The following is a 14,657-nucleotide window of genomic DNA, read 5'->3' on the forward strand; positions in this document are numbered from 1 at the left end:
TATCGAGCTATCCATCTGCGATGCGGTGGGGCGCCTGGATAAGATGTAGTCAAGACTCCATACCCAGGGAACTGGTTCTCAAATGGTGCGTTATGCTGTATTGAGCAGTGATCGAAGATCCTCGCTGATCAGTGGGCCGCGGATCTGAACCCGGAGAATATTCGTGAAGGATGGCACGCACCTACAGACTGTGACGCCTTTGAGAAAAGGCCAACCCTACTCCCTTCTGCCAGTCACGCCAACTGGGTATGGGTTATGGATTTGCCTCGAAGCTAGATGCTGTCTGCATTGAGAGCTGATCAAACAGCCGTTGTACGGTTCCGATTGAGCGTGAATGAGTGGCACGAAATGTCATGCCGAACCCTTCTTTTTTCTTTTTCTCTGACTTCTAGCAGTTCAGAGAGAATCTCAAGCCAACAGCCAAGCCACCGGGACGAACCCCGGATTATGTTATTGGCAATAGCTTCTTGATCGACGTTCCAGATCGACGTCACAACTTACCTATCCTGGGCTGGGATAGAGACTGGGTCACATACGGTAGATGAAAAGCAAGAACCATCCACAATACTGGTTTCCCTGTCTCGTTCTGTGCTTTCCTGCCTTTAAAGTCGGCCAGTACGCTCAAGATTGGAAGTGTCTCACTGTTCTTCCGTCATGAGCCAGCGTGATCTTTGAAGTTCTAGACGTTCGTGTTTTGTGTCACTCCTTTTATCACCATGGACGTCTATTCGTTTCCGCCGCAGCCAGCCAACTTCGATGCTGTGGGCAAATTTTTCATTGCCTTCTGCGCAACATGGACGACCCTTGTTTTTGCTGGCATAGGGGTCCTATGCGTATTCCACTACGAACCGATTATCAAGATCCGGTGCCTTCCTCTGTCGCTTGCTAGTATACTCATGCTGCACGCGTATTGGGTTCTCGCGCAGGTTGTGTATCCAGTTGGCATGACCATGCCCCTGCCCCTCGCGTATTCCATTCAATATTTCTTCATGGGCATCTGGTTTCCTTTGGGTATCGCCCTATTCCACGCTTCCAACAGTCGTTTCTTGCACATTGCAAAGCTGCAGAAGCAGTTCACCCATCCCGCGCTCCGAGCCAGAGCGGGCTGCAATGGAGCTTCGACATCCTGGCTCTGCCGCTTCCGTAACCTGTCTTATCCCACCCGTATCTTGATATACATCGGGATTGGCATGGTAGTCCAAGTACGACATCTCCCGGATTATAGCACACAGACAACGGCACTAACATGAGAGCTAGGTTCTCCTTACCGTTGGCATGTGGCTTGCGTGCCTCAAGTATCACCCCACATTCGGTATTCCGGGTACTGGCCTTAGCGGTCCGTTCCAGCAACAACTGGTTGAACTTGGTCGTGGGTGGGAGTGGTGGCCTTCCGTTCTGTGGCAGGTTATCTGGACATGGATCGTAAGAGTCCCTGGATGCTGTTGTAGCCCGGTCTAGATGTGCATGACTAACCACATCCACCAGGTTGCACCAATTCTTATATACAAATCCTGGAATCTCCGGGACACTTTTGGCTGGCGTCTTCAGACCATCGGGTGCTGCATTTCGAGGTTAGTCGGCTATCAATCATGGACGGTCAGCTCTTTTACTCACCAATGCTTATTAGTCTCCATGCCACACCAATGTTCCTGATCGCTTCGTACTCCCCAGCATTTTCGGCCATCAATGCGTACTACCCCCCAAGTCAATGGTAAGTGGTTCGGATTTCGTCCAGCGGTGAGACAGGATATACATTTATTCTGACGCGTGCCAGGATCCACCTCTCTGTCTTCGTGTTTGAGATCTTTACGGTTTTCGTTCCTTGCTGGCAGGTTTTCAAAGTTCGACGCTTGCGCCAGAGGGCCATCTTGTCGAACGCCAAGTGGGACACTGTATCACAGGCAACGACGCTGACGACATCGACCTCGCCGGACTGGAGATCGGTATCCCGTGCTGAAAAGGGCCAAATCGACGAGGTCGCCGAGGAAGTCGGCAGCGACCGGTTGTTGACGATGGGGGCCCTCGACCATGTGCTCAACGACAACCCCCAGCCGCTGCAGGAGTTCTCCGCCCTGCGAGACTTTTCGGGAGAGAACATTGCTTTCCTAACCCGTGCTATGAGATGGAAAGCATCGTGGCCTTCAAAGCTCGATGAGGACGAGACACGTGATCTGTTCACCCGTGCTCTGGAGATCTACACGGACTTTGTGAGCCCACGGGACGCCGAGTTCCCCATCAACGTTTCATCAAATGACTTGAAGAACCTCGAGTCCGTCTTCGAGACACCAGCTCGCATCATGTGCGGCGAAGCACGCTCCAACACGGCCGTTCCATTTGACACTGACGAGCACCCTCTCCGTAACGTTTCGTCGTCGGAGGGTGAATCGCAACCAGGCAGGATGGAGCTTGGGGATGTTTCTGGCAGAATTCAGTTCACGGGACATATCTCCAGTGACTTCAGTGTTGACGTGTTTGACAACGCTGTCCAGAGCATCAAGTACCTGGTGTTGACGAATACCTGGCCCAAGTATGTCGAGTCCCAACGACGCCGGTCAGCAGAGAGTGTGCGCACACAGAGTACTGCATATACGGCCATTTCGCACTCCACACTTGTCACCAAAGTGTCGAGCATCATTAAATCGATTCTCTGAAGGTGTTTGCGCTTGTCTTGCTGGAGCGTGGGAGGAGTCACATCCTACATGATGTGCTCCTCGCCACAGGAGACAGATGAAGCCCGCGCCGCTTACGATTCTAGTAAGCAGATATCGCTAGCCGCCATCCACTTTCAGCACTTTCCAATCATGGAAACGAAGGAGCTGTAAACCAATTTGCAATCTTGGCAGACGAGAGTGGCGTTCTGCCACGAGGTCTCGTCATTTCCTAGCTTACTTCGGCCAGGTCAAGATAATTTTGGGATGGAAAGCCCGTGAAGGGGGCTCGGAGTGGTGGGCATAAGTTGGATGACTGAATGAAGATGGTCGAATAACGACCATTAAGTAATGTATATATACATACTTCTAATTGATGCCCTGTGGAGTCTGGGCCATGTCACGAAATGATACTTGTTCAAGTTCCAAAGTTCACGGAAGCGCTCAGTTGCTGAAATTCCCTGTTCTATAGCGAGCTGAGAGAATAGCAAGGGACAGTGTATCTATATAATGGTTGAAGAAACAGCTTCTCAGCGAAGCTGGCGTTCATTCCATACATCGAGGGGACGCTGACTGCAAAGATTTGGTGAAGCAAGTCTCAGGGACTGTAGAACAGCAATGGTGCCAGGAATATAACTTCTTGTTCGTCCTTCGCTCTCTTTTCTTGGCAGAATCCTCACGACCTACGTTGTCATGCGACTTCAGCTGTCCTCGAATCCGGGACCTCTTCCAGACATATCTTATCATGGTCAGGGTATCATTACTGGCGGGCAACCTGATGAAATTACGTTTGTTTGTTGTAGACAGTTACTGGCGATCGTCCTAACACAGCTGTCACACGTTGCGTTGGCCGCTCAGCTCCTTTGGAGAATAGTTGGATGGGGTTCATGAGCAGAGAGCATATGCTTGGTCATCTGTCGAGCGTTGCGCCCGGTGTGACTGACTGGGAAGACGAAAGCCGTGGGCAGAGGCTTCATGACAAACAGCAAGCAGGTCACAAAAATTTCGCCGTGAAGGACTTCCCTGTCGTCCAGGCCAAGGTGTTCCCCCCTTTTGGCCCTTCAATGAAGGAATGGCGGCCTGGACCCCACGGGAGACAGAACCGAAAGCGCTGAGTGGGGACGCAGACGCCCAGGCGGGCTAGGGTGGCTGTCGTTCAGGGGGCCGGGGGGGGGGGGGGGGGGGGGGTGACCCAGCCGCAGGAGCGCAGGCGTGCAGGCCCTGCAAACGTGCAGAGACGTCATGCGGGCCTGGGGCCAGCTAGGCTCTGCTGAGTTTAGGGGCCAGACCCAGGCGTGACAAATCCCACACTGACGGGTCCGGGAATGGCCAATGTGCAACCAGCCGCGGCATGTCTCGTGAGCCCACAGGCCCAGCAGATCGGGTCGGTTGATCGACATGGTGACAGATTGTTGTGCATGAACATTGGAATTTGGGGCGGAAAGACCAACGAGGACCCACGCCTGTGCAAAAAGGCCAACGAGTAGGCAAGGTAGGCCATCTCGAGCCACACACGGGGAACTCTGGTGAACCAAGGCACGGCGAGTGAGCTCGGGAGTTCTAACTTGTAGGTTATGAGTTTCGGGCGAGCACCCGGGCGAGCAGGCGACCTCACCGGAGATGGATGACTCCTGAGTCCTAACGTACCCTGGCCGACACGGACGAACCCCCTGCCCTGCCCCTCCATCTCACATGGTTGCTGCATGCATGGAGATGTCCTCTCAGCTTGCACTCTGACATGGGACAAGGTTGTTATATGTGTGTCTAGTATATGGACTCATGGGTGTATGGGTGCATGTAAGGATGTGGGTAGCTGGATACACTATTGAAAACCCCCAGGCTTACCATGTACGTATTTCTGTATGTACGAATCTAACGTCGAAATCATCTCGGGGACAAAAGAAGTGGTGCTGCACTGGGATTCCTGCCCCCAACTTTCCTGTCGTGGATAGCCTCGCCTCGCCTCGCGCCGACTCGACTGCTGGAATGCGCCCGTCATCCCTCCTCTCCTCCACCCCCCTTAATCGTCTCGTATGGGGTCCAGTCGTCGCCGCAGGCACGGAAATAGCAGTCAATACTGCCGCTGATAGCTCGCTCCGCTTCTATTTTTAAGCAGACAAAGCGCCGGCTGGCACACCGCGACCCCCTCGGCCAATCCTTCTCACCATCCTACTACTACTACTACACCACCACTATTACATAGTGCTCGCCCTCTCGACGGCACCTGCGACCACGTACCGCTCCGCTGGGACAGACTAGAACACGTCCAGTCTTGCTGGGATCCGTCCCATCGGTCTCTGGCGATTGGGCACGCACATGCAAGTCGGGCGTCATACTGCCCACGCTCTTCTGTCCACCCGCTCCCTCCCTCCGTCCCACCACTACCACCTACTGTCCACTGCCTACCAACTACGACCTACCACCTGCGGGCGTACATACCTGCCAGCCAGGCTGCCCATTGCGACCACCACGATACGACGTTCTTGTCCGTGTCCTGGTCCTGGTCCTTGTCTCCGGGGTCTCCTTTCCACATCCACTCCCACCAGGGCGTTTTCCACCCGGTGCTGCCCGCTGCCGGTGAGACGCCCGACCACCATGACCATGGACCACAAGAGTTTCTCGGCGCGCTTCCGACGCAACCACAGAAAAACCAACGCCTCGCCGCCCTCGGCACACTCGCCAGTCGCTGTCACCACCGACGGCAGCGACTCTGCCGCCCACCCGCCGCCCGCACACGCGCCCCCAGTCCTCACCATCACCACCACGGCCGCCGCCACGCCGCCGCGCTCCAGTCACAGCGACCACAGCATCTTCCACCCGCCCAAGTCGCCCTTTCGCAACTTCCACTTCCGCTCTTCGCTCAAGCGCGCCCGCTCGCCCGCCCCCGCCGAGCTCCCGCACCCGACCTCGCCTGCTGTCGTCAACCAGGATGGTACCGTCGAGCACGACATGACGTCGCCCGACAAGAGTCCCGCCTCTGCGCGGACCCGTGCCAATGGCGGGGAACACGGGATCCAAGGGGATGCAGAGACCGGGTCACTGCGCCAGCAGCAGCAGGAGCCGCAGCAGCCCAAGATCCCCGCATTCCTGACCATGTCCGAGCAGGGTACGTATGTTTGCTTTCCTTGTGCTCATCTGCGCCCTAGCCATGTGTCGAACCGTCGGCTCGGGCCTTCTCCCATATGCTTACTGATCTGGTTCCGCGTGTCACAGACATCCTCGCAAAGTACACCGAGATCACATGGAACGAACGCAACCGCTTGTTCCGCGCCGTCACGAATACGTCGCCGACCTTCAAGTTTGCTCGCGTAGACTCGGCCTTCCGAGAGCTCGACCGCTACGGCAACATCCAGCCCTACAACAATAATCGTGTCAAGCTGCGCGTCCCGGACGGCAACCCCGACTACATCAATGCCTCGCCCATCGCCCTGGACTCCCCCCTCAACCCCGACGGACGCCCGCCGCACAAGTACATCGCCATGCAGGGGCCGACCGAGAGGACGTCGGAGCACGTGTGGCGCATGGTCTCGGAGCAGCTGGCTAGCCCGGCTGTCATGGTCATGCTGACCGAGACCCATGAGAACAACATGGAAAAATGTTACCCTTATTACCCGGACGCCGTGGACGAGACCCTCGAGGTCGGCGAGGACGACGAGTTCCAGGACGGGTTCCGCGCCCAGGTCAAGTGTGCCGAGATAGAACAGAAGGCCGACGGCGCCATCGAGATGCGCAAGCTGACGGTCCACGTCGACGGCCGTGACGACGACATGGAGGTCTGGCACCTCCTGTACAAGAAGTGGCCCGACTTTGGCGTGCCCGCGCTGGGCGATATTGACTCCTTCTTCGAGTTGATGCGGCTTTCCCGCGAGAAGAATGCCAGCGACGACAACCCCCGTATTGTCCACTGCTCCGCTGGTGTCGGCCGCAGCGGGACTTTCATCGCCCTGGAGCACTTGATGCGCGAGATCGACTCGGGCGACCTGGAGCGGTACGACGAGGCCCGGGGCGCCGATGCCTCGGATCTGGTGTTTGACACGGTCAACGAGCTGCGAGAGCAGCGCAAGATGATGGTCCAGGCCGAACCGCAGTATATCTTCATCTACCAGGTGCTGCGGAAACAGTGGCTGGACAAGTATGGCGATGCGGATGGCGTAGGAGGCGAGCCGGCGGCGAAACGGCTCGAGGTCGGCCATGATCCTTTCGTCGAGGACAACTAGGAGGCGGTCTCGAGCAGGGACAGAAGCCCTTCGCCATTCACACTCGCCTGTCTCCTGGACCAGAACGCCAACATCATGACGCCAGCACGGCGTCCGCCTCGGCGACACAAGGTTCCAAGGGAGCAGACTTTTTGAATTACCGACCGATTCCCCCCGCCTGAGGGTGGCCCGGTCTACCAGGATAAAGCATTATTTCAGCATGTGCACAGTAGGAGGTTCTGCACGCGGCATCGGATCACGAGGGGAGAGCATCAGAGAGCATCAGCAACACGGCAACCGGGTGGGGGTTTTTCAGGGGAGTAGAGACAGAATTGGAACAAGGCACTGAATACGCATTGCATGAAAGGGTTTTGCATCGGGCCGACTGAAGGGATATTGTACATAAGGGTGGCGTTCTTTCCTCGTCATTTTCTCTCTTTTCAGGGAATCATCAGCATAGCAAAGGTGGTGTTGGTATTGTGTATTCACCAAATGCTGGGACAGGCAACGGATCATTTGAGATACCCACTACGTTCTATAGAGTCTAGACAGAGCCGTGGGGCCTGAACAAAACATGTATTTTTGTTTTCCGTATAATCATGACTGGTATTGCACTGGGTTTTCAGACAAACACCTCTTCTGCACTGCACGGAGATAAACCTGGGGCTGGGAGTGGATAGAGCGTTGCCTTTGGCATTGGCCCTATTTGCAGGCATCGTCATCCATCTGAGATGACTTTAGAGACGGGTGTAGCTATCAAACATTCTATACACCACAGATCAACATCGAGCTGGCCGAGCCAGTCCAAGGCCGGCTACTGCAGGCTTTTCTTCAACCTAGACTATGTTTCCTATTTCATTCTCATCGTGTGTCTGCAATTTGGCATCTTCATCTTGAGCCGATGTGCAATCACTCTTCCAGGCTAGGGGTGTGAAGCATTCACTCGCTTACCACTGAGCGTATGCATCCTAAACGAGAAGGCAGCACTACATACCTGATGCGTAGCTGTAGTGCATACTCCGTACATTAGTTACAGTAGGGCTGCATCTGGAGCTCGCTACCCCGCGGTGCCATGCAGCCGGAACCCTCGGTACATCTCGCTAATTGCTGGCACGGTTACGGATACATTCCGCATCATGATTGTCTTCAGAGCTGTCCTTACTACCCCACACAATGCTAAGTGGCGACATCATCATTATCACCACCACTACTCAAAGTTTGCTTATTAATAGAGGATTACGAACTCAGGTGAAAGGGTGCCGGCCGAACAGTATTCTGGGTGATATCCAATAAACGAGACGACTCTTGTTAGTATCAAAGTTTTGGAATGTCCAGATCCCGTGGTTTGCTTGTTGCTTACAAGCTGATGTATTTATAAGCCCCTGAACAAGTTGCTTCCCTCGGGTCTGCTACAGTCACGTTTATACTCATACTCTCACTCACTATTGCTTATCGAAAGCTTCCGAAGAGTATACATTCAAAGACCTCATAAGGCCATGGCGTCTCCCTTCACTAAATCCGATCTTCTGGAACTAGGGCGGAAACTCATCGCGGACGGGCCAGTCAAGACGCTCAGAACACCAAAGCGCATCCGAATCCTCTTCAACGGGACCTACGTTGCCGATACTACCTCAGCACTCTATGTTTGGGAACATCCCTTCTACCCCTACTACTATGTGCCACTGTCGTCCTTCGTCCGGGGCGTGTTGCATGACAATCGGGACGAGGGACCCCTGAGCATCATGGGGTTGCACGTCGGGGGCAGGTCGACGGACCGCGTGCTGGCGTTCAGCGACCAGGGCGGCGGCCACGTCCCGGAGGAGCTGAGGGGCATGGTCCGCGTCGAGTTCGCGGCCGCCGACGCCTGGTTCGAGGAGGACGAGCGCATCTACGTGCACCCCAAGGACCCGTTCCGGCGCGTCGACATCGTGCACTCGGCGCGGCCCGTCCGGGTCCTCGTCGACGGCGTCCAGGTCGCGCGCTCGTCGTCCTCGCTGCACCTCTACGAGACCGGGCTGCCGGTGCGGTACTACCTGCCGCCGACGTCTGTCGACCGGTCCGTGCTGAGGGACAGCCAGACGACGACACAATGTCCTTACAAGGGAGTTGCGGAGTATTACGATATCGTATTGGGGAAGGACGGGGCTAGAGGGGAGGAGAAGGCACACAAAGACTTGGTATGGTATTATCGAAACCCGACGCATGAGAGTGCTCAGGTCGCCGGCGCACTGTGCTTCTACAATGAGAAGGTCGACATCGAGCTGGACGGCCACATGCTAGAGAGGCCAAAGACCCATTTTGCGTGAAGACCTCCTGGGATCATAATTCTGTAGGGAGGACTCTGGAGTTGGCGAGGTGGCTGGACAAGCAAAACCATTACAGCCTGAATAACTGCTTCTTTGAATTAACCTCCTGGGAGCGACACCGCTGTGCCAACGAGAGGCTTGATCTATAATACGGTTGCTGCCGCACTGGCACAAATGCTGCACCCCATACGATTAAGGCCATTTTCTCTGAGGTGTATAGACAGTATCAAGGAACCTGTAGCACACAGTTCTTCGCTACTGGGGGACGCATTGCCTGAGTTCCGCCTGTTGCACATTACAACCCACTGGAGTAGCACAATAGACATGATCCCAGGTCCATATCCCGTCACCGGTGCCTTGCACCAGGTAAGTATCGTAACTGAGCATTTTCTGCCTGAGTATCAACTAACCCGCCAAACGTACACGGCAAACTTGGTTACGATAGTACTCGGCCCTTGGCAAAAACAATGTGCTTGTTTTCGATCTAAAATCTGCCACAAACATTGTTCGTATACTTACCTGGGTACTGTGTCCAGCTTGATTATAGAGCTCGCTGTCAGCAGTTATTTTGCTTCCGCATCGACTCTAATTAGGGGTGGTGCTTTCAACGAACTCAATTTGCCAACATATGACTTCCATGCTTCTGATAATGCTGTGCCTCGAGTGGACTACAGCATTTACTTCACCTTATAGAGGCCAATAATAGAATCCAGATGGAGCAGAATTGGGTAGTCGGCTCGCAGCCATGGAGCAGACGCGAACGGAGCTTTGTGTGACGTGGTACCCCTGGGCCAAGAGAAAGAAGGTAGCTACAGGTTGAGAATACTAACATACGTGCTCCCAAACTAACGGCCGAGAAGATGGGATGAACCGGCAATCTGTCTATCTGATGTCAAGTTGAAAGGCGGCTTATGACTTCGAACCCTGGGGAACGTGTGGAGAAGCGGGCTGGTATGCCGAACCGGCTGAGTTCATCGGCTCCTTGTGCGATGGTTTCTACACACCAACTTCTAAAGCCGGGTGGTGGCTTGCGCCAGTCAGAGCAGATGCAACTGTGAGACCATTGAGACTTCTGTAAGCTTGATAATGCCTTTGTCATTGTCTGTGCGTGGCATCGAAAAGTTTGGGACCAGAGCTGTTGGTCCTAAGCTGCATATCACCATCACCAACGGCTTTCTGGGGGCCTAGGCCAGTCGCAGATTGAGGGTACCATCTCCGACCAACTTAGGCAGTTTGACTGGGCACCATCTGCCAGACCCTGGACAAATCCTCAGTGGCCCTCCGTTATAGCACTCGACGAGAATCCAAATACGATGATGGCGTCGCCATGGCTCGGAATGCAAAATTGAATGGTCCCAGAGGAAAACCGAACGGCCTGATGTGCCCAGAGCCGGAAAGTCATTGCTACACAGAATCCGTCATTGTGTACCGATTCGGACGCATGGTCGCATCGTTTCCCGTTGCAGCACGTGCCTGTCGTATAATGCGTGCAGCGTGATCTCCAGAATTGCCCCCAAACAGGCCAATGTACCCCGGATGCTGCCTGAGCGTCGGGCACTGCTCCAAAATGGATAGCACACCTTGAGACAGCCCAAACGAGGAAACGCACTGACGATAAATGAGGAAGGATGCCGGGACACTCCGCCCGCTGGAACCTTTCTAGACGTTCTGGTCGCGGATTCCACCTCGAAAGCGCGGCCGAATTCGACCCGTTGCAGTGCCGGGGTAGACAAGCTTCGTCTGCATCCCTGACAGCCACGCGAGACACTCGAGCGCAAGGCCCACTGACAAACCCGCTCTGCTTCCCAAGCTTCCATATTGGACCAGGGATCCACTGGAACCCCCAGACTCCGAAATGACAAGATGATGAAAGTGATTGATCAGCTTTTCTAGAGATGCAGCGCGGAAATGATGATACTTGTCAATTCCGTCAATGCCTCACGTGGATAGTTGATTGACGAGGATCAGGACTCTGCTTCAAGCAAACCTTCGTAACCCCGGCCAGCCGGCGACTTGGTTCGGTGGACCCTTGCCAGCCCGGTTTCATGAGAACCCTTGCCGCCAGCGAAATCCTCAGAGCTCACGATGCGTTCGCTGACTGATTTGAACGGCCGCAACGTATGTAGCCTCGGGCTGCAGCAGAGCGCCGGACGAAAGGTTTTCAGCGGTAGGCGCCACCACAAGTAGCTGATGAGGGGACTAGACGGCAAGACACGGCGAGCTCGCTGTACCAATGGTCCCTCCTGGGTGGTCAGCCAGGCCGGCCTGCAAGCTTACAAGCCGGTGCTCATATCATGGCGCTCCGCCGGATGAGGTGACAGTTTGCCGCGAGCCCGGCCGCTATCAGATCTGGTCAAATGCTCCGTTCCTGTGCATCCGCGGACGAGCTAAGTAGTGACTCGATGCATGTCAGCAGTGAGCCTGCAGAGACATGGTTGTTTGGCTCATAAACCGGTGTGCCCCAGGCGCCGGACGGCGGCTCATGGCTAACGGCACCTACGAAGTCGCCGTCGCTGTAAGTATGTATGTGGAAGCCTTATCGGGAGGGACTTTCGGCCGCTGGCGGTGAGAGACTGAAGATGCGCACTCGTGAGCTGCAACACGTCGGCCGATGCTGACAGCCCCTGTACATGCTGACGATGCACGACGCAACCATATTATATCGGGGGTGGTCTTGTCTTGGAGGCCGGTACCATGTCCCAGGGCTGCTGGAGGTGGAAAATTCCATCGCTGGGTAGCGCGGTGGTGGGGTGGTGGTCGGCAAGTGGGAAAGAGGATTACACAGAACGAATACCTAGCATTTGTCTAGTCTGAACCTTGGCTTGGGGATTGAGTACGTCGCTGTCTCGCTTGCGGTTCTCATGTGTCCAATATGGCAACTATGACATCAAAAGCAGCCATGGCTTTCAGCGCCTCTTTACCAGTTTGCCAGCCACTGGGCGGGTTCACGGTGATCGAGATCCTATCCCAGCAGATGCGGTTGCATGAACAGTCCGCTTCCGGGGGAGGACGCATCCATCCGCGAAGTCGGAAGCCGATGGCAGGGCGGATGAACATGATAAACCTCCAACCCCTGCTCAGTCATCGCGGATTAGCATTACGGCCCTGTCTGATTGCAATACAACAACATTATCCAAGCTGTCAGTCAGGCCGCCTCTCATGGCCTGGACGCTGTACGGATGCTTCTCCCCCAAAATTGCCTTCAAGGCGGTCGGCCAGGATCGTGGACCCGAGCTGCCGTCAGGTCGTCCCAATTCTCCCGTTACACAGCCTGGACACCCTGGCGCCATTGCCAGACTTGGCCATCACCGGGTCTGTCTTGTCTGTAACGCCTGGGGTACGTACGCATGCTTTGGATGGATCAGCACCCGTGCCCATCCTTGACAGATCTGACGGGAGGGGATACCGCGAATTATCCCACGGCCAGGAAAACCCTTGTGCGCTTTGCATTGCGACGACCTTTCAGTCGATCCGTGGCCCCCTGTTCTATACCCCGGGGTTCACCATCGTGTCATCATTTGTCCCTGACGTACCATTGATTTCGACTTGATTGGCCCCGAGACAGGAACGTAGCCGGTAGCCGGATTGTGCCGACAGACGCCTCTCGGGTCTCTCTCGCACACACGTCTACTTTATTAGTGAATCGCACTTGCAAGACTGGAAAGGACCAGAGGACAAAAGAAAAAAAAAGAGTTTAAGTGAAGCATCCCCGTCGATACCCAAACCCGCCGTTCACGATCCGCAACTCGTTAACTAGCTTCCGTCACATGCCGCCGTATTGGCTACTGGCCACCAATTGACCCGTTCAGGTCTCGGTTCTCACTGGGAAAGCCAATTGCAGCACTGGTAAAACCTTCGCGTTTAAGACAAGATTCGCACCTGGGCAGAAACAGACGGGAGGACAGCCAAGACACGCAACACGCTTTTTCACGACCCTTTGCGTGCGCGAGAGAGAGAGCGCGCGAGAAAGCGAGAGAGGTGACCCCCAGGGCTTCCCTCCGCTAATTACACCCGAGTTGGCCCACCCACTTTCAAAGACCCTGGGGCCCATCGTGATGAATCCGACGACACACGACAAGTGGGCCTTCTAGAAGGAATCCTTGGACCTGGTTCTCCTCTCAGCTTCCACTCATCTCCAATCAAAGCCGGACTGTCCGCTTCTCACTTAGAGTTCCGCGGGGCAGTTCCGGAACCTAGACCGAGCTACTATTCACTGCCACTCCACTTGGGGGCATTACAGATCAAGGAAGTTCCTGGCTTGCGACGAGCAATAGAAACACAGGTTTTGGCAACCGGCAGACCTGCGATTGTGGAGGTAAGGCCCGTTGGGTCTAGGGTGAAAAACAACAAGACCCCATCAACATCTACCGGCCAGGCACCGGGTTTGCTTGTCTGGTCGTCTCGCCCTCAACAATTCCTTCTCGTTACCCTCGCTACCCTCGCCGACCGGAACACTCATTTTCTCTTTGTGGGCAGCAAAGAGCGACCAGAGGGCATCTAGGATCCCTACGATAGTGGCACTTCAAAGCTGGGTCGGTGCTGCTTCTGCGGGTGCGACAACCATACGGTTTGAGGCTCGCTCTTTTTGGTTTTTCTTTTCTTGCCTATCAGGAACGACACCCACGCCGGAACACGCAAAGACGGCAAGCAAAACTGCAAGCGACGCAGCAAGCAACGTCCTTGTCGCCGTGTCGCACAGAGAAAGACAGACAAGCCGGCAGTTTCGACATTGCACATTCCTAATCATAATCAGCTGAGCATCCGTTAAGAAGGGGAAAAAAAAGTCAAGATAAGCACGCAACCCGCCCGCGCGCAGGCAAGCAAGGGGCTGGGCGCTGTAGACGTCATGACCTCGATTGTGAGTAACACTGTTTCGATTCGGGCAACTCTGATTTGTCTCGAGTTGCTTCTTGTACAATCCCTCTATGGCATCCCACGCCCTCACCGCCTCGTCTGTTCAGGTCTGGTGTCCCCCCCACGCCGCATCCTGGAGCCAGCGAGCCAGCGCATCACATCCTGTCATCTCTCACCTCCATCTCTTATTCGCACATGTATCAAGCTTCTCACGCCCGCGCCTTAATTCCAAGGGACGGGGCGAGGCGCGCGGCCCCCTAGCACCGTATCCCTTCCTTCCCTTCCGTCCAACGTGAGCGACTAGTACTGTGAAGCGCACAGGCAGTGCCGCGCCGATCGCCACGATGCTACCGTAAGCTCACCTTATTCCACTCCCTTGCGCCGGGGTGGTGTCGGTGACGTTTCTGTCGTGTATCAACCTCACTTCTCCTTCCTCTCCAGCTTCTTGGCTAGGAACTTCTGCACCTGGCTCTCCCACTGCAGATTGTCTAGCGCATCAGTCTCGCAAAGAAATGCCTTGTGCCCAGCCCGCCTGACCCCCACCCATCTGTTGCGATCCCTCGTCAACCTTATTATTATACCTGTCTTGTTGGTGCCGTCGAGCACTGTTTGCGCATTGCCTGACGACGTCCGCCATGATGCCCTGTCAACAG

General features: G+C 55.2%; 3 protein-coding genes across 3 annotated transcripts; all 3 read left to right on the plus strand.

The window, feature by feature from the left end:
• Nucleotides 1-716: 716 nt before the first annotated feature.
• JN550_008817 (uncharacterized protein) lies at nucleotides 717-2,651 on the plus strand (the record flags this gene model as incomplete). Its single annotated transcript, XM_049320820.1, has 5 exons — nucleotides 717-1,202; nucleotides 1,258-1,422; nucleotides 1,486-1,571; nucleotides 1,628-1,711; nucleotides 1,775-2,651. The coding sequence occupies 5 exons, from the start codon at nucleotides 717-719 to the stop codon at nucleotides 2,649-2,651; spliced, it is 1,698 nt and encodes a 565-aa protein (XP_049169203.1).
• A 2,592-nt stretch (nucleotides 2,652-5,243) lies between these two features.
• Nucleotides 5,244-6,865, plus strand: JN550_008818 (uncharacterized protein; the record flags this gene model as incomplete). Its single annotated transcript, XM_049320821.1, has 2 exons — nucleotides 5,244-5,754; nucleotides 5,862-6,865. The coding sequence occupies 2 exons, from the start codon at nucleotides 5,244-5,246 to the stop codon at nucleotides 6,863-6,865; spliced, it is 1,515 nt and encodes a 504-aa protein (XP_049169204.1).
• Nucleotides 6,866-8,340: 1,475 nt separating this feature from the next.
• JN550_008819 (uncharacterized protein) lies at nucleotides 8,341-9,150 on the plus strand (the record flags this gene model as incomplete). The annotated part of the gene is made up of 1 exon (XM_049320822.1): nucleotides 8,341-9,150. One exon carries the CDS (start codon nucleotides 8,341-8,343, stop codon nucleotides 9,148-9,150), a length of 810 nt encoding a protein of 269 aa, XP_049169205.1.
• Between the last annotated feature and the right edge of the window lie 5,507 nt (nucleotides 9,151-14,657).

Source organism: Neoarthrinium moseri (genome assembly GCF_022829205.1).
Source record: "Neoarthrinium moseri strain CBS 164.80 chromosome Unknown scaffold38_Wmoseri_CBS_16480, whole genome shotgun sequence".
NCBI lineage: Eukaryota > Fungi > Ascomycota > Sordariomycetes > Amphisphaeriales > Apiosporaceae > Neoarthrinium > Neoarthrinium moseri.